This window comes from Malaya genurostris, chromosome 2 (genome assembly GCF_030247185.1).
Source record: "Malaya genurostris strain Urasoe2022 chromosome 2, Malgen_1.1, whole genome shotgun sequence".
Taxonomy (NCBI): domain Eukaryota; kingdom Metazoa; phylum Arthropoda; class Insecta; order Diptera; family Culicidae; genus Malaya; species Malaya genurostris.
The window spans coordinates 226629900-226656945 of NC_080571.1; the positions used below are offsets into that span (position 1 = coordinate 226629900).

A 27046-nucleotide genomic window follows, 5' to 3' on the forward strand; every position below is an offset into this window, starting at 1 on the left:
TTGCGGGATGTGCACTGAGCAAGAGCGGGCCATTTCGCCCGAAAGCCATTTCGCCGAGATTTCGTTTCACCGAATTCCATCGAAAGCAGCGTCCTCGTGCATACAAACCTGTAACAGCCTCGTTTACCCGGTTTACTCAAAGCTAGGTGTCTTTGCTTTAGTTAGGTCAACAAAACGGGCGTTAACATATTATCATTCATTTGTGTTCATTTCAAATCTAATTCAATTATAATATAAGGGCAATTGCAGGAATCGGCAAAATGGCTTTTGGCGAAATGACATTCGGCGAAATTACCCTTTCAGCGAAATGACCCTTTCGGTGAAATGACTTTTAGAGTAACGGCTCTCGGCGAAATGACTCTGATCTACAATGAGCACGTGGTATGATATCAGATGTAACAGTTCGTTGTCAGTGAAAACTAAAGATTGAGAAATGGATTCGCTTGTTCGTTTTTCAATACGATGAAATAACGATTTACTTTTGGATGGGATATTTTTCTTAAACTAATTTTGTATCATCGATACAATAGAAGAATTCGGTTCTCTGCACATCGATCAAATCTGTTAATAACATCAATAGTAAAACCGCTAAAACAGGTTCGATGATGGAAAAAGTGATCCTTGTATCGGTCGTGCAAAGATGAAAATGTACAAAGTTCAGCGCAATTCGGATGCTTTCGATGTTTCTTCACATTAAGGATAGTTCAAATGATAAAACCAATATTCCAGATAGAAAAACGTCGCCCATTCAAGTCACGTCGAGTTAAAATTTTACTATCTTTCTATGAACTATCTACAAATCGTTGTAACTCAAAAACCGTTGCTGGTACAAAAAATAAGTCAAAGAAAAAGTAGTAGGAAATGGATTGAGCTTATTTAGGTGCTACCATTAAGACAGTTCCCTTCATTGTCGCAGTAGTAGGGTGAGTTTGGGAATCACTGGCTTAGCGGTTTATGTTGGGCTGCTAGGTGACATAACAGTTCAACACGAACTGTTATGCACCGAAGAGTCTAAGACGAAACTTAAAGCTCAATCAGCTTTCTAATACAAATACGCACTGAATACAAGTTGAATACTTTCACAAAAACTATAAAATAAACAGCAAAATTAAAATTAGAGAAATCCGCGTCTTTAATTTTGTTAACAATATTTAAGTTTAGAAATTAATTAGGAAAACCAACATTTCTATTCGATTCTAGCAGTGGCTTTTTATAAATGAATAGCTGAAACAATTGAAACACTTATAATTTGGGTTGAAAAATAATCATCATTTAAACACTATAATATGATTAATCACCAATAATTTGCTAAAACTACAATGCAACAAAAAGGTTCATACTTTCATTTAGATATTTCATATCTAAATATCTCGACAACGGCTACTTCTAGGAAAAAGGTCACTATGAGAACATTGATAAATAACTTCATTTTTGAATAAGCACTGCTCAAATTAACGCTAAATGTTGGTTTCAGTAAAAAATAAGATGCGTTTGTTGTTATTTTTTTCGGTTAGTTATCTTATTCTTAAAAGAGCGCTCATCTTCTTTCAAGGGTCATAGTCAGTAGTCACTGAGGGCCAGATTTGTACTATACAGTGGATGAGGAAGCATATCGAAGTTTAATTCGTTCAATTTAACTATCGACTTGTGAATCGTTAAACCATCTTGGTGAAACAGTAAATTTTTCTTCTGTAAATAAGATCATGTTTTCCCTTGACTTTTGTATTCAAACTATGTAGTATTTGCGTTTTTTTCCTTTTCTCAACATAGTCGGAGCATCAGCAGAATTTCAATTCTCATTCTTTCATCAATGTATTGAAAATCTGTGACGCTTGGCTATAAAGAGTGACTAAAATATGACAAATCGTAGTAATTACATCCAAGAACCTCTTTGAAAACTAAAACTACTACAAATTCGAGCACCAATAGGTAAAAGTCATTGTGAAACCTTTTTCTGTCATTCTCAATTCTCGAAACTTCGGTTGAATATCGACACTGCATACTAAGGGATTTTCACTGAAAACAGCAAATGAAAGAAAGAAGACAATTTTGAAACTATCTTTCCGCTTATGTCATTGACTGGACATAGATTTCTTCCTCGTAGTTTGCTGAGAGTGACATTAATTTCTAGTCATTTTCGTCTGTTTTAAGTCAATGACTTTTATTAGCTCTGCCACTAACATGATGATCGTTTTGATACCGAAGTGAAGTAATGGATCCATGTCTCATCCATTGTCACATATCAACGCGAAAAAAATCTGATTTATTAGTTGTAAACATGGCCAAACACTGTCCTGAATCATCAACACGTTGTTGTTTTTGATCAACTGTGAATAAACGTGACACCAACTTTGAAAAGAACTTTCCCGTGGTTCAAATGTGTATGCATAATTGTAAGCACACTGCCTTCTGATATATTTTTCGACCAGATGTAACAAATTTGGCAACTTTTTAAGTTTTCTGGAGTAACCACCTCAATTCGACGAGAAGAACGTTCACCAAACATTCGATGTCTGTACTGCCATGTTTAAATCAGCAAACCAACAACAAACAGTTCTTTCTGATGGAGCAAAGTCCTGATAACACGCTTTAAAAGCGATTGCTGAGCTTGTAAGGTTTTTTACCTTTTTTTCATCAAAAAGCAATGATAAATTAACACACGAAATCAATTGTTTTGAAAATGACAAAAGTTGCTTCCCCCAAATGGCTGGTACTTTTTTGGCCTAATCGAAATATCATGAAATTTCAAACATTGTCTTTTGAAAATTGGTACTTCATAAACCCCATGTGGATTTGACCATTACATCACCATTTGTGTGTCAGTCACACGACTTATTGAGTGAAGTGTTAGCGACCAAATATCAGAATGTCAAGAAATTTTGACAGGCTTGAAAGTTGGAAACGTCATCTATGTATTAATCCCAGAGCTTATTGATCCACGTGTTAGTCTGAAACTTTTATTTTTAACTAAGTTAAAAATTGAATCACTTAAGTAGTTGTGTTACGTCTATAAAGCTATCGTATGAGTGTGTTTTCTGAAATAGTAATAATCTGACGGACAATTTTAAATCTATTCGTTATACAAATTGATTGATTCCCCCACATTAGGATGAACAGAACCATCGAAATTTTATGAAAAATTCAAGATGCGGACAGGTGGAGTGGAGAAATTCGGTCGAAAGGTACTGGAATGGCAAGCAATATGTTCCGGTGGTTTAAAGTCAGCCATTTTTTACACTACCGAAACTATAAATGCAGAAATCTATCGATCTGAGTGTCTCCAGACGAGAATGCTGCCTTTATATAAGAAGCATAGTACACCTCCACTGTTTTGGCCGGATTTAGCGTCGGCTCACTATGCCAAAACCACTCTCAATTGGCTTGCGTTGAGAAAAATATCAATCTACCAAATGGCCCTCAGCTTCGACCCATCGAACGTTACTGGGCAATCGTGAAGAGGGTCTTCAAGAAGACTGGTAAGGCAGCTGGGAACATCCAAGAGTTCAAACAATTTGGGCTCAAGCGTCCAAAAAATGCGATGCAACACTTGTCCGGAACTTGATGAGGAGCGTTCGATCAAAAGTTCGAAAACTCGTGAAGGAATAACTTAAATTTCATCCGGTTTTCATTAATCTCAAGTTTAACTTCGAACAAAAAAGAATCAATTTTTAGTTTGAATAAAATATCAATTGCGTAATGAGATACGAAGTTCGAGGTGTTTTCGGTACATTAGTTTTGAGCTACATTGAGCAGTTAAGGATTAACTAAGACCATGGAATGAACCACAGATACATAATTTTATAGCAGTTGGGCAGGCATACAGGTAAGAAAATCGTATATTATGTAGTATATCAAACGAGTTATTGGAAGATTTAGTGTGAGCGTCGAAACCATACTAAAAAGCAATGAATTTATTGTTTCTAGTTCGCTAATCATCATCGAACAGATGAACAAATGCAAACCGTTGTCGAGTGGAACCTCAACCGTCAAAAAAACAATGTCCCCCTGCTTCATTGTTGCTTTCGGAGAAGCCTCTTCGGTTCCGGCAGCATTTGTCAAGAGTTTTACTACTTCGGTTGCTCTACTTTCCACTGTTTTTCATCGATCAAAAGATGCGCCACCTCAATACGGTGAAATTCAAAATTTCAGCATCTGGTCATACGATGCTGGCAAATGCAATGCACGTTACGTTGTTGGGTGTCGAGCTCAGATGCGAAACTCATTTTCGTCATCATAGTCGGAACTTAAATTGGAATAGATTTAGGGTGGCTCAGTTTATTTTGTTACGTTTCGCACGCCGTCGGGATGCTCTCCGTTGCTCAAATAATAAAAAAAAGTGATTCAATAAACCATTTTCAAAACGGACCAAAGCGAGTCAAATTAGTTAAATCACTTAATCGTTTTAGATACGAAAACACACCACCCTTCCGCGAAAAGTGTCTGATGTTTATTTAGGTTTCGGACTCTCGGTGGCTATGCTACAAAGACGAAAACGGCAAAGAGAACGAGCGGAGACAAAATCCCACAGTAAAATCCAAACCAGAGCCACCGCCAGCCAGTCTTGGTGGAGGCACAACGAGACATCCGGTTTTCTACTGGCTTAGTGGTGGCAACGGCAACATCATCATGATTGCCATCAACTGTTGATAAGAGAAAAGTATGCCAAAAGCCTCTCACAACTGGTTACCCGTTGCAGTGAAAAGTGCCCGGCAGCAGTTTCTGTGCTAGAGAAACGAAATCCCACGTAACCGAAGTGCGGGGGAGAGCGCAACACCGCGAAAGTAAAGGGAAATCTGTTGGAAGAACATTTCACGTGAGATTTGGACTAAAACAAACGGCACTCAAGCAGTAAATTTGTGAACGGTCTTGATGAAAGGCACAGAGCGACACAAAGAACTTTTGCAAGTCCAATCGATCGGTTTTTTTTTCTCGCTGGTCTGATTCCGAAAAAAAATCCACGGGATCCACGTACGCGATACGTGTGTAGCGGGCGTACTTTTGGGATTCTCCCAAAGCAAAACAAAAACTGTTCGAATCGATCTATCGATGCAATCATGCATAAATACGAACAAAACTAGATCTTTCCGAGAAATTGAATAACTTTTCAATGCTCCTTGCATTTGTCAACAATTCTGTTGTTGATGCAATGCATGATTATTTCTTGTTTGCGAAAGTTACTGAATTTTACAGTGGACGGAGAGTGTGTAGTCCTGTAGTATTGTTAAATTTTTCTTAGATTTTATTTTGTTCTACAAACCATGTTTGCCGAAAACAAACAACATCATCATTCATACTTTTCCCTAGAATCCGAAATCACTTCACTTTTTCTACTAAACAATATTTGAAATCAGACCAAAATTTTTTGTTTCGTTTCGTTTTTTTTTTCAAATCAGCTAAAATATCAAATGAAAGGTGAGATAACTAAGTACTCACAAGCTCCTATCGTATGCCTCCCCGTGTGCATATGACGACATTTTGGGCAGAGAACGGTCGCCCAGGTGCTATCGTCTTCTGCGTTAGTAGTAGAATGAGAGGGTGCGAATTGGTATATAGTATGTAATAATTCATTTGAAATTGCGAAATTAAGTAAAAATCCTTTAAATAATTCAGGCTTGACGTACAATTGTAAAAATGTATTTGGTAACGTTTAATGTGGCTTTAACTTACCCCAATTATTCGACAACTTGTTGATCTCAGTCTTCTAAAATAAGCTTGAAAACAACTCGAAACTCAGTGAATAATGTGTTGCTATTTTGTTTTAATTAGTACCGCTAATTTTGAATTCATGGCTAATTTTGTCGTGAATACGACTTACTATATAATGGGACGCCTTTTCAAAATGTACCCTCTGAGAGAGTGATAAGTTTTTGATCGTGAATATCTCTTGTTGTATCTAACGAATCAACATAATTTTTGCTACATGCCATCGAAAATATGATCACAATTTTATGATAAAATTTTCAGTTGTGTGACATAATCTCAAATAATTCAAAATTAAACTTTTTTGAAATGTTTGGTATAAACGAGTATCAAAGAGGATAATTCATAAGGCGCGTTTGCCTTTCTCGTATTTTTAAAGCTCATAGCTCAGTGATCTGTGGAAGAATTTATATAATCTAACTACCAATAGAATCGAAATTTTTCAACTTAAACGTGTATAGCAAAAGCATTGAAGTAAACCTGTCTCATTTGAAACATGTCAACACCAGCGAATCAGAACGCGTTCTGAGGAAGAAAACAAAATATCTGCTGTTGTACAACAAATCGTTCGAGAAAAATGTTCCGAACATTGCTTAATATCGTAGTGAGTACCACAATTTGATCCTTCTGAAAGTCAGGAATGAATCTCGTACAGCATCCTGATAGTTTCTTTCAATGACATGCAAATCCGAAATGAAATAATCGGCATTAAAATTCTATATGCTGCTATTTTATAGCCGTTAGGACCGCCCATTAGTGAAAAATGTACACACGAAATCACGTAAAAAAACCTCCTAACAAAAATTGGATCAGTTTGGATTCTATCGCCACTGCGAGCAGATGTATTGTGTGTCGTTTACAAAGCTAGTTTCGCTTCCGAACAAAGCGATTACGTCACAGCTGCTAGTCGTTTGCATTGGTGATAAAACAACGAAAAGGGGACAATGGTGGAGAGCATCACACAAAATCAGCCGTTCCAATGGCTCTAAAAGTTAGATCTGTGCATTTTTCGCCGTGTGAAATTCACAGTAATCGAGATCAAGTGAAGCCTTCTTTGATTTTGCGAAAAATGTGAAAAAGAGGGATGCTTGCATAATTCAGACAATGGATCAACTAATTGATATTCGGAAATGTTGAGGAACATGTCAGTTGCTTTCGTATTCACGACATCCAGTTATGTCTCTAACATTACCCACCCGCCTTTTTTTCCTGAATACTTCATATGAATTTATGAACTAAGTTCATACGCAGTTATGAACTAAATTCTTATCAAGGTAATGAAAAATACCTCCTAAATAAGCTTGCAAACAAATCTAAACCCGGTGGATAGTTTATTGCTAATTATTTACGGAAATTCAGAATTTGTTTGAATTTTTTCATTTTTCGAGTGGTGGAGAGCATCACACAAAATCAGCCGTTCCAATGGCTCTAAAAGTTAGATCTGTGCACTTTTCGCCGTGTGAAATTCACAGTAATCGAGATCAAGTGAAGCCTTCTTTGATTTTGCGAAAAATGTGAAAAAGAGGGATGCTTGCATAATTCAGACAATGGATCAACTAATTGATATTCGGAAGTGTTGCGGAACATGTCAGTTGTTTTCGTATTCACGACATCCAGTTATGTCTCTAACATTACCCACCCGCCTTTTTTCCTGAAGTTATGAACTAAATTCTTATCAAGGTAATGAAAAATACCTCCTAAATAAGCTTGCAAACAAATCTAAACCCGGTGGATAGTTTATTGCTAATTATTTACGGAAATTCAGAATTTGTTTGAATTTTTTCATTTTTCGAGTTCTTCGCTAAGCTCATATGAAGTTAACTAAGCACTTCTCTTAAATAAGCCTGAAAGCAAATCTAAATCCAGTGGATAGTTTGTTGGTCATTATTTGCTAATTAATTACGATGATTTGGAATTTTTAGTTCATTTTTTAGTTTTTCGAATATTTGTCTAAGTTTTTATGATGCTAACGCAGCACCTTTTGTTGCTTATTAGTTCCTAATTAGTTACGGTGATTTTGAATTTATTGCTCAATTTTCTTTCGATTACTTCATTAACTTCGTATCAGATCATGAACGAAGTACTAGAAGAAAATTAAAAAAAAAGATCAACAAATTCAAAACTACCGTAACTAACTAGCAACAAATTGATCACAGGGATTTCACTTGCTTTCAGACTTATTTAGGAGGAGTGCCTCATTATCTTCACACGAACTTTAAGAAGTACTCAAAAAAAATTTTAACAAAATTGAGCAACAAATTCAAAACTACCGTAACTGATTAGCAACTAATAAGCAACAAATTATCCACTAGATTTCGATTTGTTTTTCAGCTAATTTATGCGGGGTGTTCGTTATCTGCATATGAACTTAGCGAAGTACTCAAACATTTAAAAAAATGGCCAACAAATTCGAAACTACCGTAACTAATTAGCGACTAATAAGCAACAAATTATCCAATAGATTTCGATTTGTTTTCAAGCTTATTTATAAGTGGTGTTAGTTATCTGCATATGAACTTAGCGAAATACTCAGGAATTCAAAAAAAGGGCCAACAAATTCAAAACTACCGTAACTAATTAGCAACTAATAAGCAACAAATTATCCACTGGGCTAATTAGCAACTAAAACGTTTTCAAGTTTATTTATGAGGGATGTTCGTCATCTGCATATAAACTTAACGAAGTACTGAAAAATTGTAAAAAATGGCCAACTAAGTCAAAACTATCGTAACTAATTAGCAACTAATAAGCAACAAATTATTCACGGGGTTTCGAATTGTTTTCAAGGCTATTTATGAGTGGTGTTCGTTATCTGCATATGAACTTAGCGAAGTACTCAAAAATTGTACAAAAAGGGCCAACAAATTCAAAACTATCGTAACTAATTAGCAACTAATAAGCAACAAATTATTCACTGGGTTTCGAATTATTTTCAAGGCTATTTATGAGTGGTGTTCGTTATCTTCATATGAACTTAGCGAAGTACTGAAAAATTGTAAAAAATGGCCAACAAATTCAAAACTATCGTAACTAATTAGCAACTAATAAGCAACAAATTATTCACGGGGTTTCGAATTATTTTCAAGGCTATTTATGAGTGGTGTTCGTTATCTTCATATGAACTTAGCGAAGTACTGAAAAATTGTAAAAAATGGCCAACAAATTCAAAACTATCGTAACTAATTAGCAACTAATAAGCAACAAATTATTCACGGGGTTTCGAATTGTTTTCAAGGCTATTTATGAGTGGTGTTCGTTATCTGCATATGAACTTAGCGAAGTACTGAAAAATAGTAAAAAATGGCCAACAAATTCAAAACTATCGTAACTAATTAGCAACTAATAAGCAACGAATTATTCACTGGGTTTCGAATTGTTTTCAAGCTTATTTATGAGGGATGTTCGTTATCTGCATATGAACCTAGCAAAGTACTCGAAAATTGTAAAAAATAGCCAACAAATTCAAAACTATCGTAACTAATTAGCAACTAATAAGCAACAAATTATTCACTGGGTTTCGAATTATTTTCAAGGCTATTTATGAGTGGTGTTCGTTATCTGCATATGAACTTAGCGAAGTACTCGAAAATTGTAAAAAATAGCCAACAAATTCAAAACTATCGTAACTAATTAGCAACAAATTATTCACTGGGTTTCGAATTGTTTTCAAGCCTATTTATGAGGGGTGTTCGTTATCTGCATATGAACTTAGCGAAATACTCAAAAATTGCAAAAAATGACCAACAAATTCAAAACTACCGTAACTTATTAGCAACTAATAAATAACAAATTATCGGCTTGTTTACAAGCTTATTCAGAAAGCGTTCTTCGTTAATTTATATGAACTTAAAGAACAACAAATTCAAAATTACCGTAACTAACTAGAAACAAATTATTCACGTATTTGCGTTATCATCGGCGAGATTTGCCTCGCAAAGTTCATGTTCATCAATCGATTATGGCCAGATATTAAATAAATCAAGTTCAATGGAATGTCAGTTGAACTAAAGGGCCTTCTCATCTGAAGCCTGAGGGATGTCTAACTGTCAACTAAAGCCATATGCAAAACGTTCAATGATTTTAACAATTGATTAAAACAATTTAATGGTAAATTGATCATTACATTCCCTGCACTAAATGCATTGTTTGCAAATCTGTGGATACTGAGAACTCTGGCATTGACTGATTATCTGTTAAAGTATCACAATAAAACATAAGCACTATTACACAAATCACACACAACGACAGCAATTTACGATTGATCCACTCTAACGTTATTTTACGTGCTTTACAATGATAACACGAAAAAAATTGGCTGATAATATTTGACCAAAGTTGACGAAAGCTCAATTTAGCCAATAAAATCAATAAATCATTTTTTCAGTGTCTTTTACGCTCCCCCATTAATTCTCAGTGATTTAACACCCGTTTCTTTAAAAATTTACATTAGGCGCTGATTAAATTATATCACTTGATGATAATGAAAATTTGCTACATTCGTAATTTTCTCATATAACTCATAGAAACGAAGTTTTAATTTTGAACGGATTCATTTCAAAGCACATTATTTGCAGTTTTTCTCTTCCGGAAATCATAGCCACGCTCACTTTCTCAAAACCAACATACTGTTCGATGTATAACGTTTTTCCATGCACGATAATCAATGCATGATCAATTACTCTTTCTCGTAGAAAAACAAACACAGAAAATCGCTAACCTGTTCCTCCGTAAGGTCATCGACGTTTGCCGCAGCGGTAGTTTTGCAGCCATTGCCACTCCCGGCACTGGCCGGGGCCCACACCGGAGCGGGCAGCGGAACCGGATCGCTGAAATGATTGGAACTAATTTGCCAATCGCCCACGATCGTCGTTTCGTCACGTGATGTGACAGCGGAATCATAGTCACTACCGTGAAGCATTGCTGCGGTAAAATTTTCACGACTCGAGTATACCATGGCGTTTCTTCTTACTACTATATGTCGGATAATTTTCGCCCTGCTACTTCCAATCGAATCGACAGAAGTTCACATAACATAACTTTCTGCAGTCGGATCGGTAATCTCAAATCACTTGAACGAATAGCTTGCGCACACTTGAACTATTCTAGTAATCACTGAACGTGAAAATTCTTCAATAGAACTACCAAATCCCGTTACTTCCGAACACTTTCCAAATCTCACTGAGCAAACCCGAGATCACATTAATTCGCAACTTCCAACTGTGCACTGGCCAATGTAAAATAAGGTACTAAGTAGTTTGTTCCAGAAATAAGCGCACCTTTCGGTGCACCCCAAGAGCCCAAGAGAAATTAACACCAGCCAGCAGCCGCCAGCCAGCGCATCAGGTAGCTCCACTGTGAATCCGACCACCAAACCGACCGAGGCAAATCTCGACTGTCGTCGTCCGGTTCAGACCAGAAGAAAACCGTTTCGTTTGGCCCCCTTTTGCTGCAAAGCGCGCTGCGGTTCTGCAAGATTAATCCCATCGACTAACTAACGACAGCATCCCGGCACGGCCCTGGGGCGACAGCAACAAAGGCAAAGACGACCGAAGTAGTTGCTGTAGATCCGGACTACCAAACTGGCCGATCCAGTCAAACTTCTTTCTTCGTCGCGTTACTCTCTTTTTTACCCGTCGGACTCTTTCTCTTGGCACTTGTTGATGATGGTGGCAGCAAATGTTCAACCGAAGCGGCTCAACCTTTAGCGGCCCTAGCTTGTTCTTCCTCTTATTCTATCTCTTCTATGTCAAACCCGACAACAAATCGGATGGGTTTTTTTTTCGTTCCACTGGTGTAACACCCTCTCGGAACTAGATACACACTTTGCGAATCGTTTATCCCGTGTAAAATTAGTCGGACCGCAGTGAGAGAGCACAAACCTACTAACATTCCTAACTAACCGACACCTGATCGGATACTGCGGTTCCGAAAGCCATCCCCAAAGTGGTGGCACCTTTCCAAACCGCTGCAAAACGTCTCGGCGGCGGCCATTGGCAGCTGATGTGTCGATGATATTTACGAGTTTAACTCAAGTGCCCTGGTTGCTGTGTTTGGCTTGATTAGGTTACCAACCACATTCAACCACCGACCATCATCATTACAGCTACGGCTAACACCTCTCATTTTTCACCACCATTTCGCTCCGTTTTGCCTGACGGCTTCTGACGAGCGGCCGCCGCCCGTCTCGGACGGGAAGAGCTAAAGTGTGTGATAACAACAGGCACGATGGTGGAGATACACTGTTAATAAATAGCTCCAAATTAGGAGATCATAATTATTTAATCAGGTTGTGGAATGATGCGCAAAGAATCTTTGGAATTTCTTCTCCACGACACAAGTGAATCGACAGATCGGGCGTTTGAATATTATTTACTTTCAAATTTGATTAAACTAATGCAAAATATGAGCATATAAAGAGTGTTGCTAAACAAGATTTACTGCGGGAAAGATATATCAGTTCTGTAATTATGCTTTTAAACATTACAAAAAAATTAAAACGTCAATCAAACACGGCAATTATAACATTTTCAAGAATTATTTGTCGTTTTGTCGTGAATACGACTTACTTTACTATGGGGCGCCTTTTCAAAATTTACCCTCTGAGAGAGTGATAAGTTTTTGATCGTGAATATCTCTTGTTGTATCTAAAGAATCAACATAATTTTTGCTACTTGCCATCGGAAATATGATCACAATTTTATGATAACATTTTCAGTTGTGTGATATAATCTCAAATAATTCAAAATTAAACTTTTCTGAAATGTTTGGTATAAACGAGTATCAAAGAGGATAATTCATAAGACGCGTTTGCCTTTCTCGTATTTTTAAAGCTCGTAGCTCAGTGATCTGTGAAAGGTTTTATATAATCTAACTACCAATAGAATCGAGATTTTTCAACTTAAACGTGTATTGAAACAGCATTGAAGTATTTCAATAGTACACTATTGAAAAACCTGTCTCATTTGACCCATGTCAACACCAGCCAATCAGAACGCCTCTGAGGAAGAGAACAAAATATCTGCTGCTGTACAACAAATCGTTCGAGAAAAATGTTCCGAACAGTGCTTAATATCGTAGTGAGTTCCACAATTTGGTCCTTCTGAAAGGCAGGAATGAATCCCGAACAGCATCCCGATAGTTTCTTTCAATGAAATGCAAATCCGAAATGAAATAATCGAAAATAAAATTCTATATACCATTTTTATATCCGTTAGGACCGAAATCATGTAAAAAGAAACCTCTTAACCACAATTGGATGTATTGTGTGTCGTTTGCAAAGCTAGTTCCGCTTCCGACAAGAGCGATTACGTCACAGCTGCCAGTCGTTTGCATTGGTGGAAAAACAACGAAAAGGGGACAACGGTGGAGAGCATCACACAATATGAGCCGTTCTAATGGCTCTTTAGGTTTTCTAAAGAACTTTTAAAATTTCTGCTTCGCAAATCGAAGGTAAAAATCCTAAGTTTAGTGCAAATCTAGAACAGTTTGTTTAGATTTGTGCAATTTTTGCTGTGTGAAATTCACAGCAATCGAGATCAAGTGAAGCCTTCTTTGTTTTTGTGAAAAGTGTGAAAAAGGGGAGGTGCTTGCATAATTCATACAATTGATTAACTAATTGATATTCGGAAGTGTTAAAGAATATGTCAGTTGTTTTCGTATTCACGACATCCAGTTATGTCACTGACATTACCCACCCGCCTTTTTTTTTCATTTCGAAGTGAGAAACCAAACGATGATTAGTCATCTCATTAGTAGAGTCGCAATATTATTTTGCCGATTATTCAACTCTCAGTCAACGAATTGCGATAAAATCAATACTGTAGAAGAAAAAAATCTAAAATTGCGCCTATATCAGGGTGGCAAGTGAATTAGTGATTTTAATATCCAGGTTTTTCCCCGTTACGAGAAAAAAAAGACGGGTGGGTAATGTCAGAGACATAACTGGATGTCGTGAATACGAAAACAACTGACATGTTCCTTAACACTTCCGAATATCAATTAGTTGATCAATTGTATGAAATTGTATGTAGAATTTGAAACGATGCACCTAAACTAAAGTACAGATTAGTTACATTTAACATTCTAAAACACAAATATTATGAAATAACCCGTATAGTTCTTTATAATAAAATAATGGTGGCTCTGAAAAGAACCTTTTATGAAAGCGTTTGTGATGGAGAGTGATGAGTTGAATTCGAATTCCGATGGATGCCGCTAACTTCCGTCATCTATATCCAGGCAGAACTGTTGTACGTGGGTGCGATACTGATATGGTTGGTGTAGGTGTAGCGTTTACAACCGATTATAATCTTCCAATAAAGAAATTGGTAAGTATTTTACATCAATATTTTAAAAGCAAGAAATTGAATTTTCAATGGAATTTGTTAATGGGGGTCTGCGGCCTAAGTTAATTTTAGTAAAGGGGTCCATGACCCAAAATAGTTTGGGAACCCCTGCTCTACGACATTAAACTCTGGAACATTTTTCTCAAAAACAAAGAAGGCTTGACTTGATCTCGATTACTGTGAATTTCACACAGCGAAAAGTGCACAAATCTAACCAAACTGTTTTAGATTTGCACTAAACTGAGGATATTTACCTTCGATTGGCGAACAACAAATCCTAATAGTTCTTTAGAAAACTTTTGAGCCATTAGAATGGCTGATTTTGTGTAATGCTCTCCACCGTTTTTTTTTCATCAATGCAAATGACTGGCAGCTGTGACGTAATCGCTCTTGTCAAAAGCGAAACTAGCTTTGCAAACGACACAAAATACATCTGCTCGCAGTGGCCATAGAATCCAAACTGATCCAACTTTTGTTCGGATCAATATGCTGTAGGAATTCGTTTCTAGCATTCAGAAGGAGGAGCTTACTACGATATTCACCACTTTTCGGAACATTTTTCTCGAACGATTTGTTGTACAGCAGCAGATATTTTGTTCTCTTCCTCAGAACGCGTTCTGATTGGCTGGTGTTGACATGGGTCAAATGAGACAGGTTTTTCAATAGTGTACTACTGAAATACTTCAATGCTTTTGTTATACATGGTTAAGTTGAAAAATTTCGATTCTATTGGTAGTTAGATTATATAAATCCTTTCACAGATCACTGAGCTATGAGCTTTAAAAATACGAGCAAGGCAAACGCGCCTTATGAATTATCCCCTTTGATACTCGTTTATACCGAACATTTCAGAAAAGTTTAATTTTGAATTATTTGAGATTATGTCACACAACTGATAGATTTATCATAAAATTGTGATCATATTTCCGATGACATGTTGCAAGAATTATGTTGATTCATTAGATACAACAGGATATATTCACTGCTCTACGACATTAAACTCTGGAACATTTTTCTCAAAAACAAAGAAGGCTTGACTTGATCTCGATTACTGTGAATTTCACACAGCGAAAAGTGCACAAATCTAACCAAACTGTTTTAGATTTGCACTAAACTGAGGATATTTACCTTCGATTGGCGAACAACAAATCCTAATAGTTCTTTAGAAAACTTTTGAGCCATTAGAATGGCTGATTTTGTGTAATGCTCTCCACCGTTTTTTTTTCATCAATGCAAATGACTGGCAGCTGTGACGTAATCGCTCTTGTCGGAAGCGAAACTAGCTTTGCAAACGACACAAAATACATCTGCTCGCAGTGGCCATAGAATCCAAACTGATCCAACTTTTGTTCGGATCAATATGCTGTAGGAATTCGTTTCTAGCATTCAGAAGGAGGAGCTTACTACGATATTCACCACTTTTCGGAACATTTTTCTCGAACGATTTGTTGTACAGCAGCAGATATTTTGTTCTCTTCCTCAGAACGCGTTCTGATTGGCTGGTGTTGACATGGGTCAAATGAGACAGGTTTTTCAATAGTGTACTACTGAAATACTTCAATGCTTTTGTTATACATGGTTAAGTTGAAAAATTTCGATTCTATTGGTAGTTAGATTATATAAATCCTTTCACAGATCACTGAGCTATGAGCTTTAAAAATACGAGCAAGGCAAACGCGCCTTATGAATTATCCCCTTTGATACTCGTTTATACCGAACATTTCAGAAAAGTTTAATTTTGAATTATTTGAGATTATGTCACACAACTGATAGATTTATCATAAAATTGTGATCATATTTCCGATGACATGTTGCAAGAATTATGTTGATTCATTAGATACAACAGGATATATTCACGATCAAAAACTTATCACTCTCTCAGAGGGTAAATTTTGAAAAGGCACCCCATAGTAAAGTAAGTCGTATTCACGACAAAATTTCCCGGTTTTTAGAAATCGCCCAAACAGCTTAGCTTCAGTATTTCTTCTTCTTTCAATTTATTTGTATACATACTCAAAGAATTCGATTACTTTCCTTTCTACCGAGAAGAAAAGAAAAGTATCATTCTTCAATAAAGAACTCAAGTTCACTCACTCTTCGAGGAGAACTAGTTCTTTTGGACCGTTCGCGTACTGACTATCTCTAGTAAATTCCAATACTATTTTAGCCTAGTATAGTCTAGAACAGTGGTTCCCAAACGTTTTTGGTCGAATGCCCATTTTAAATATATTATTCATTCTTCTGCCCACCAAGTAGAAAAAAAATTATTTAAGGTCTGAGGACAGAGGGTCACGTGTTGAGTTTTAAATCGACCACGTGGCTCGCTCAATTCCCTTTGCGCATCGTATTTCTCTTGTACTCTCTCGTATATGAGCAAACTGTACCGGGTTGCCAACATACATTTTATTATTTTGATGAGTTTATCACATTAATCTATCGTATGGGTTGAACATTACATGGATTCCAATGAACAATGAAAAAATATTCAACTTTCACAAAGATTGATTGTCTGTGTGTTTGGCAGCCTTGTCGAGCCAATTTTATTTCTCTCTCCTTTTTCAGAAAGCTATCAGGAAACCAAAGCGAAAAAAAATGGCGGATGCATTGAAACTGACTTTGTTTCACATAAAAATACAAGACTTTATTTTTATCGCGATAACATATATGTTTTTATGTACTAATCGCATTTTTTCTAAATGGAATTATCTGCTACAAAATAAACGAGTGAATAGTATTTAGACAGAATAGTTGATTTATTGTAGTGACATACTCTAAAAAGTTTTTGTAAAATCATTTCAAATCACCAGACAAAGGTCAACAGATTTCACGCGCGACTTGATTGTTTATTATTTCCGCTTCATAATTTTAATTATTTATTGAAATTATTAATTGCTTATATTGATTGATTGGCGGCTACCGAGAAAAAAATATTAATTTATCAAGTAGTTTTTTACTATTTATGAAATATGCCGATATCTATTATCTCTGTTATTAACTTTGTAATATTAATAGATTTGCACAATAGTTGATTTTTATCATTTAACATGCTTTTTTTTTCATTTAACTGACATGGAAGAAGAAAACATACTATCTCCGAAGCTAACCGGAAATTGATAAGTTGAATGGAGTTGAATGAAGAGATAATTTAGTAAAATAGAGTAATCAGATGTGAAACATTGAAAAAATCGGATAGCTGAAAGGAAAAAGAAACTACTGCAATTGTCGCCTTTTACGACATGGAAGCAGGAACCCGGTGGAACTATTCTTGGCTCATTTTTGGCATTAAAAATGCCTTACTCTTCACTATAAGGGGCCGGGTGTCAATTAAAAGTTTCAAAAATAGCCGCGTAACCTTTTTCTGTCATAATTTTGAACGTTAATAACTCGGTCATTTTTTGATGGATTGTTATAATTTAACAACCAATCGATTCGGAAACTTTTAACTTAAACATGTATGATGACGTCTTTTCAGTATTTCAATAGCATACTATTGAAAAAATGGTTGGAACCGACCTATGTTTTCATCCACCAATCCCTGTTGTACAAAATGACGTCAACTTCTTGTTCGACATAGGAGGCTTTGCGTCATGCATAAAAAACACCGTACCGTTATGCGTAGTATGAAGAGAAATCTATAAATATAGGTTGCACAATATTTCTTTGCCTAGTTGATGTTTGACTGTGAATGAAACAAGTAGCTTGTCCAGTGAGCTGATGACTGGATTGTATATGCGTTCACTTGCTGGATTGTCGCTTTTGCATTATGTGTTGGTGAAATTTCCTATTGTCTGCGCAACACCGTGTTCGCCTGAGTATCTTATATATCACCTAGCTATTGAAGAACCGAACCAGCGTGGTTACCGATTCTTTTGAAATATCCCATGTATTTAGCAAATTTTTGGTTGATTTTGCAATTAAAAATGCCTTACACTTCGCTTCCCGAGGCTGGGTGTCAATTTAAAACATGCAAAACTAATCGCGGAACATTTTTCTGTCATTATTTTGAACGCTTATAACTCAGTCATTTGTTGATGGATTTATATAATTCAACAAACAATCGATTCGGAAACATTTAACTTAAACTTATGAGACAACCTATGATTTTACATGTATCGTTTGAATAGGAACCCTCGTAGAATTTGGTTAACCGCCAGTTTCAGTTCAATTATTATTTGCTTCAAAACAATAAGCGTCTGATGGCTACACGCGTTGTAACTATGACAATGTTCATTCATGTGTTAATAACATCAAGTTACAATACGAACAAAATTTCTGAATTTTGTTGCGTATATTCCTAATATGCCAAAGCGAAAATCAATGTAAGAAACTAAATTATTTTATGCGGACTGTTTCACATGTTTTTTTCCTCGTATTGTTGCCATATTATTTACCGACACTTTCCGAAGATTATCGACAATTTTGAAGGATTAATAAAATTACACCATTACTGAGATTACTGGTACAACATTCTCTTGGATCGATTAACTGTTTATAAAATAAATAAGTCCACCCAGTGAACGACCATTATTAGGTTAAAACTGGGGGTGAATAAACGTTATAAATCAATCAAATTAATAAGTTTGCACGTTTCTCGAAAATTATCATCATAAAATAAAATAGTTTCATTTGTTCAGGTTTGAAGTGTAGTGAAGTTTAGTGTATCATCATCATTATCATCTTTATTTTTGTATTTATTATGAAGACCATAGAAACGTTTCATTTTTAATGTTATTGTGCTCGGTCATCCATGGAAGTTGACCATCAATGTTAACTTCCCTCTCTGAGCAGCCTAGATAGCCGTGTAGTGTCGGTAGCGGTTTCCCAACTGCTAAGAATAACGCTACGGTCCACCTGTACCGGTGGTATAAGTCCACCAAACAGGTAAGCCGTGTGGCATCCGGCGGAATTATTTTTTACCAAGAATTGATCCACTGGTTTCCTATTCCATGTCGTAAAAGGCCACAAAAATAGGAACTCCTAAGTCAAGGTTTATTTCCGTGCCGATGGCTGAATGGCTGCAGGAGGTTAAACATTGCAGTCGTGAACGGAATATCTTGGGTTTTTCCCTTACTGGATACACGCAATGCTTAGCAATCAACTTCTTTGATCATCGCTTCGGCAGGCCAGAGATTAGAAAGCTAAGTGTCTGTGGGTGTCCTCAAGGTGGTGTACTATCCCCACTTTTATGGAACCTAGTCGCTGATAGTTTGTTAAGGAAACTTAATAACCTTGGATTTCCGACTTATGGTTTTGCCGACGATTATCATATATTGATGACCGGTATAAGCATTAACACTCTCTTTGATTTAATGCAGCAAGCCCTGCGATCTGTTGAACAATGGTGTTGTCAGGTTTGGATTATCTGTAAATCCGGGCAAAACATCAATGGTGCTTTTCACTCATCGTAGGATAATTACGGGAGCTCGTCCGTTGCAGTTCTTTGGTTCAGGGGTCACTGTGGTCGATCAAGTTAAATACGTCGGGGTTATTCTTGACTCAAAACTGAATTGGTCTGCTCACATTGATTTCAGGATTAAAAGAGCTTGCATGGCTTTCGGCCAATGCAGACGAGCTTTTGGAAAATCATGGGGACTCAAACCCAGATATATTCATTGGATCTACACAACTATCGTTAGACCAATTTTAGCATATGGATGTCTTGTATGGTGGCAGAAAGGAGAAGTCGCGACAGTTCAGTCAAAGCTAAATCATCTCCAAAGGATGGTCCTAATGGCGATGACAGGAGCATTCACGACAACTCCTACTGCTGCTCTAGAGGCGCTACTGTGCATTAAACCACTACATGTGTTCCTAAAACAAGAAGCATTATCTTGTGCATACCGTCTTAGGGTTACAGGGCTTTGGAACAGTAACCCATTAGAATATGCTACCAGTCACACTCGCTTGTGGTCTCAAATGGTTCCGTGGGATGAGTATTTACTCGCTCCTAGTGACCTAACTCTCACATGCAGTTTTCCTTTTAAAACATTCAATGTGAGCTATCCTCTTCGTTAGGAATGATTGTCTGGTTGTCTGGAACGACAACTTAATGAACACATAGTTTGTTTTGCGGACGGTTCTCTGTTGAATGGTCGTGCTGGTGCTGGTATCTACTGTCGTGAAATAGGCTGGAGCAGTCTCATTCACTTGGTAGATACTGTACTGTGTTCCAAGCAGAAATCTACGCAATTCTGTGTGGAGTACAATCGGCACTTCAGCAGAGGATCTGTGGTAAACGTATTTATTTTTGTTCCGACAGTCAGGCAGCCTTAAAAGCACTCAGTTCGAATGACTCACGGTCGAATCTAGTGATCGCATGTCGAACTCAAATTGAAGACCTCAGCATTTCAAATGCTGTTTACTTCATATGGGTACCCGGCCATTCTGGTATTACTGGAAATGAATGGGCTGATGAGTTGGCTAGAGCTGGTGCAACGAATGATTTCGTTGGTCCTGAACCAGCTTTACCACTTTCAACTAGTTGGATAAAGCACAAGATACGTTCTTGGGCTGCATCCAAACATGCCAGCTACTGTCGCAGCTTGCAAACTTGCGCTCAGACAAAAGCATTTCTACCAGATTTAAATCTGAAAATGTCAAAGTGTCTACTGCATTTCTCCAAGTATCATTGAAGTATTCTGGTCAGAGCTCTGACTGGACATTGCAAACTCAATTATCACATGGCTACTATTCAACGTGCTGAGTATTATTCGTGTGATTTGTGTGAATGCGATTATGGTACTTCATATCATCTGATATGTAACTGTCCCGCATTGACGCAGCTACGTATCCGGGTTTTTGGTTCTCCATACATGGTTGAGTCTGTGTATGCGGAGCTAAAATTGAAGGATATTCTCTCGTTTCTCACCCAATGTGGTAAGGAGCTATAGTCAGAAGGGTTCATCGTTCTTCCTGGAGTGAATGAATCCCTTCTGTATTCACCTTAAATAGGGTTTGGCAGATTGTTTGGCATCCTCTGGGGGGTACCGCATTTACTTCTGCTCGTACATACTGCGAGTCGTTCTGCATTCTTCCGGGAGTGCAGAATGGTGTCGCTTTTGTAAGATCTCTAAATCCTCTCGGGGGTTGGAGGTTTTATTAACAGCAGACTGTTCGGGACCTCGTAGAGGTTCAGAATTTCCTTCTGCTTCCACTAATTGTGATCCTCAGCAGATTGTTCAGCATCCCTTAGGGGTGCAGAATTTACTTCTGCTTTTATGTGTTTTTGTGTAGTCAATTTTTCCAATCCTCCTAGTCCAACCCTTACCATTTCCTTTCAATCCTTCCCTCTTATATATCGGGAAAATGATGCTAAAAACAAATTGATGGCAAGGCACAAATCTCCAAATATCAAGGGGAACGTGCCATTTGAGCCAATTTGTTCTGATTCCTGATTCCTGATCTAAAATTGAGTTTTCAAGTAACTTTGAAGTGTAGTGAAGTTTAGTGTATCATCATCATTATCATCTTTATTTTTGTATTTATTATGAAGACCATAGAAACGTTTCATTTTTAATGTTATTGTGCTCGGTCGTGTCTTGAATACAACCCTCTAATTTTTTTCCACTGGATTCCACACGGCATCTAGGCTGGTACTGTCCAGAGGTAGATAATATGTACTATCAATCTCCTAGTGGACCCCAGCCCCCCACAAATATGAACGTATAGCGCGATGAAAAAGTATTTTAGACTCCGCTTTCGAATCAATATCAAGTTAAAAAGAGCCAAGTCGGCAATTGAGGAAAAAAATAAATGGATTTTCTTGTAACAGTTTGGAGTGTGACACGAAACCTAATTAAAAATATACTATCTGTTATCAGGAGGGAGATAATTACTCATATCTAGTAGTTTCCCTTTATTTATTCAACATGCCGCAAAAGCAGTAAGGTAGATTCATCTACATCATAAACATTATAATTTTAAAGGATTTTGTTATTCAAATCACAATCCTGAAAGACGAAAAATGAAATGAAAAAAAAGGAATTTTGCCATTTAGAACTTAGAAGCTGAACGAAATAGATACAGAATTTCCTGAAGAAATTAAGAATAAATAATAGTTTAGTGGAAAAGAACTACCATATTCGAAACATTTAAAAAAATGTAAATGAAATCACGAAAAGATGAAATCCTGTAGCTGTGACCTCTTACGATATGTGTATTTGGCTGGTTTTTTGTTTCGCCGCCTAATTCAACACGACCTCCGGATTAGTCCTGTTGTGGAGAAAGATAATAAGGTTCTGATTCCTGATTGGTACAACAGTGTCAAGATTTTCTGCTGAAGAAAAAGCAAAACTGTCTTTATTCTTTGGAATCAACCGCACTTTTAACTTTTAGAGTCTTATCACAACACACAGTTTTTTCTTATATTAGCACCATGCACTAGAAACGGAAAGTCAATCGAATTTAAAAGAAATTCCACTTTTCTGTAAATTATATTTAAATATGACACGCGAAAATTTGTTTCCGTCCGCTCTAGCGCACAGCCTACTTCTCCTGTTGATGAAACACTACTTTTTTTCTTAAAGCAGTTTGATTTTTGTTGTATATGTAAATTTCCCATTTTTCGTCATCTTTAGTTATGGAATTAAATTAAATTGAATTAAATTATCAACAAAAAATGTTCTGATACGAGATGTGGCAAGGTTAAAAAATTTATAAAAGAAAAAAAACTTCCTTAATTTATGTAATTTTTTTTTCAGCCAAACTAACTTAACATTCTTCTCATCCCATAGAATTGATTTTTTCCGGTTTCAGAGTTACGGGTATGTGCAAAAAAATGCTAAAAATATGCACTCAATTTTCTTTAGAGATGGCTGAATCGATTTTAACAAGACTAGATTCAAATGAAAAAACAATTTCTCGAATGTTTTATATATACATGGCGACGTAAAAATGAATAAATATTTTTGAACTAACTTTTCTTATAATCATTATATTGTTGTGTTTAGTGTTTTGTTGGTTGATGGTCAAAAAATATGACTTCCGATATATTGGTTTCCAGTTCCCGGTTCCGGAAGTACTGAAAACAGTGAATAAAAACTCCTAAAACGGAACTCACTTCATTTTCACAGAGATGCCAAAATTGATTTTCGCAAACTTAGGCTCAAACGTACAATCGCACAAATCCAATAAGCTTTTGATTCTATTCGGAACTGACTTCCGGTTCCGAAGTTACAGAGTAAAGTGTATTGAAAGTTTTAAATCGTCGTTTAGAGCACAGACGCAAAAAAGGGGACAAATTCTTCAAAATTTCCCTCAGAATTGTTTTAAGTTGTAGTTCTTTCACAAAATTCCAAAAAAACGGATCCGATTTCATTCGAGATTCAAGGAAATGTTTTTTGAACAATTCTGTGGTAATATTTAGGTCAGGGTCATTTCGCCGAGAACCGTTTCGCCGAAAGGGTTATTATGCCGAATGCCATTTTGCCAAAAGTGTCATTTCACCGAATCGTTAAATATTCCTTATATATAATTGATTTGAAAAAACAATTAAAAGATTATTTTCTCATATAGAAAATGACGAATAGAATCGTGTGCTGTTCGACACTCCGGTACTTGAAAAATTTTTGAGTTCTCTGAAATCTAAAAATTTTGTTATGCCTAATTCTTAGAATTGCATGAAACGTGAAGATTTGGTGTTAACTAGAAAAAAATCTCATGTAATTCTGAGACATTCGGTATCAACATTTTTTTTCTAAGTCCCAGAACCGATATTTGTCTAAAAGAATGTTCGAGTCTTAGAGTCGAATTTCAAAAAAAAAAAAACATTTTGCATCAATTAAAAATTTTGATTTAGGAAATTTCATGTAGACAACAAACCCCCCACCCCCCCCCCCCCCCTCAACGTTAATTTTTCAAAATCGAAATTATTTTTTTTTTTGGGTCAGGGTCATTTCGCTGAAAACCGTTTCGCCGAAAGCTACTTCGCCAAAAGGGTCATTACGTCGAATGCCATTTTGTTGGATTTCATCGAAAGCCATTTCGCCGAAAGCCATTTTACCGAAAGCCATTTTATCAAAAGCCACTTCGCCTAAAGGGTAATTTTGCCGAAAGCCATTGCCTGTGCATCGTTTCAAATTCTTGTAGTGAAAAAGGAGAATGTAGTGTAGTGAAAAAGGTGAATGTTTTCTGTAAGTTTCTCATTCATTTGGCTTCTTTAATATAATATGTTTACCTTCAGTCATTGCAAAAACTGATGGTATGAAATTTTTAACACACATTACCCTACAATTCCGGAACCGGAAGTCGGATCCCGATGAAATTCAGATGTTTTGTATAGAACCATAAGACCTTTCACGTTGTAAAAATCGGTCACGCCATCTCTGAGAAAAGTTAGAAAATAATTTGAAATTGAATGTTTTAAACATCGCCCTATAATACTGGACCCGAAAGTCGGATTCAGGTAAAATTAAGAAAATTTGCAAAGGATCATAAGACGATTCATTTGAATCTAAGTTTGTATAAATCGGTCGCGCCATCTCTGAAAAAATTAGTAATCAATCTTCATTTTTTTTGCACATTTTCCCCATAGCTCCGGAACCGGAAGTCAGATCGAAACAAAATTCAGGAATTTTGTATTGGATCCTACGACCTTTCATTTCATCTTGTTTATGGAAATCGGTTCAGCCATCTCCGAGATAAAGATGGTGCACTTATTTTAACAATTTTTCCAAGAAAAGTTTATACACTTATTTTAACATTTTTTTGTAAATTTGGAAAAATCGATTGTTTAATTGTAAGTTTGTTAAAAAAGATTGAAACCAATTGGAATAAGAACTTTTGAATATTTAATATTCAAAGCAGTTTGATTTATGTTGTATATTTAATTTTTCCATTTTTGTCAACTTTAATAATGAAATTAAAGGGGGAACCAACAAACAAAAATCCTGACTTGAAAGGAGGCAAGATTAAAAAATTAATAAAAGAAAAAAAACTATAATATTTTTTATTTCGGTCGAACTAACTTTATTGTTTAGTGTATTACTTTCAGACGATTCGATGAAAGTCTACAAATATGCTCAGGAACGTTTATGAGTGCATCCTCCACTTGTTACATTTACAAAACTACACCTTTTCTTCATGGAAAAAACACCGGTACACCATAGAACTGAAGTGGCTCTTTCTCTCGAAGCTCATCTAAATCCCATCGCCATCATCATCACCATCATCATCATCGTCTAACATAGGAATCATTCAATCGAAAACTGTACATATATGCATAATAAGCCAAGTGCTCCTCAGCAAAACAACCACGTAAATCTGATCCGGCGATGTCTGGGTGCGAGCTCCGGTATGACTCTACAATGCTGAGAGAGTTTGCATAAAATGTTGCCTTTGGCAAAGAAGGGGCGCACTCGAGGCTGAAACTGTACGGTTTGGTTTACTGAAGCAGCAATGAAGCTGTAAGCGAAATGTTAACAAAAATACAAACACCGGACAAACACTCGGCTAATAAACGATCGGCTGGTTGGCTGGTTGGGTCTGCCTATGCTTGAGTCTGAGCTGTGCTGAATCGTCCGGTCTCTCAAGGCCTCTTTTTCGCCAGCTTGTAATTTACTAGTTGGAGTGCACGTTCGACGAAGGCGCAACTTTCAACTTGAACAACTTCGTGGTAAACTGACTTGGGAGTTTGGAACAGCCAATTTGATAGGATTTGTACGAACGAATGCCGATGACCTTACGCAGTCGCTGAATAGGTCATTTTGAACGCACGGCACAGCGGGTCTACTCGAGGACTTCAACGGAAAACATAAGCCAACTTGACTAAGTTCGTTGTCGTAAATGGCAAAAATTTCGCCTAGCGAAAGAGAAATAAATCATTGTGTTCTTTGAAAATATTGACGATGAAGTTGCCGGGAGCCTCTCGGAACCGACCATTAGCTCATAATAAAAATGAAATATTCATGAGTTACCGAAGAAGCATCTCGGCATAAATATTTCCACGTGTTTCGCAATACGTTCTGACCAACTTTCCAGTGCACCGGCGGCAGTTCATGGAACCCCTAAGTGCATCATCTCGCACGCAACTCGTCGCCACCTTGGGCACGAACAGCACACTGCTGTCTGCTGCAGTTTGCAACGGTCCCCCCTTTAATTGTTTTCGAAATTTTTCTGCCTCCCAACCGGGTGATTGCTGCTTTGGAAAGAGAAAAGAAGGTATCTTCTACCGTGTGTCGGACATCTTTCTTTGCAGACTATTCTTTCGGTGGTCTTTCGTCGGTGCTACCGTCAATTGCATCATACAGTAAAAACAAAAAAAAAACACGAAAATTCACTTGCACTAACTTTTACTCAACGGCAGGCACGCGTCATTCGTGGCGTTCAAGTTGCGCTTCTTTTGCGTTATTATTTATTTTTTTTTAGATCAATTCGTCCGGCGAAAACGAGTCGAGCGATGCAGGTAAATTGGAAAATGACACCAAAATTATGGGTGTCAATTTGATTTAATTTCCGAATCCTTGTTGAACGGCGAATTGCTCGGTGCCACGTATCTGCTTCAAATCTTCTAAATTGTAGGTTATTCAGGCCAGGATGCACGAAGGGAAACTGGGTGCATCAGCCAGTAATGCATCAAATCGGCAAGGGTTTGGAAGGGTGCCAATTGAAAGCGCGTGGCCTTCGCTAGTGGAGTAGTAAATATTTATTCATGTATTGTGATTCTAAGCGCAAATAATATTTTTTTTACAATTGATTTTTATTTATTTTAAAATTTTGAAAATTGACGGATACCGTATAGACATTCTTAGCGTAGAATGTGAGATTGCTAGATTTCGTAAAATGAGAACTAGAAAAGAGAAAAAACACAATTTCTACAGCATCTAACAGATCGGCTGAAAAGTTCGTTTCGTTTCTATGAGAGGGCGCCACTAGAATTAAATCCATACCATTTTCAGTTAGTACCAACCTTCAAAAGATACGTGTATAAATTTGACGGCTGTCTGATTATTAGTTTGTGAGATGTTGCATTTTGAGTAAAGCTACTTTTGTTATTGTGAAAAAAA

General features: G+C 36.8%; 1 protein-coding gene across 2 annotated transcripts in view; it reads right to left on the reverse strand.

Annotated features, from left to right (window-relative positions):
• Positions 1-27046, reverse strand: part of LOC131427853 (serine/threonine-protein kinase 26) — a 205666-nt gene that overhangs the window by 160625 nt on the left and 17995 nt on the right. Inside the window, exon 1 of one of the 2 annotated variants that reach the window (XM_058591406.1) lies at positions 10418-10669. The exons of the other annotated variant lie outside the window; for it this stretch is intronic. Within the exon in view, the coding sequence (XP_058447389.1) occupies positions 10418-10654 (237 nt within the window). The 5' untranslated portion in view covers positions 10655-10669. Of the gene's footprint in view, positions 1-10417; positions 10670-27046 lie in introns of those variants that run through there. 2 annotated transcript variants of the gene reach the window in all.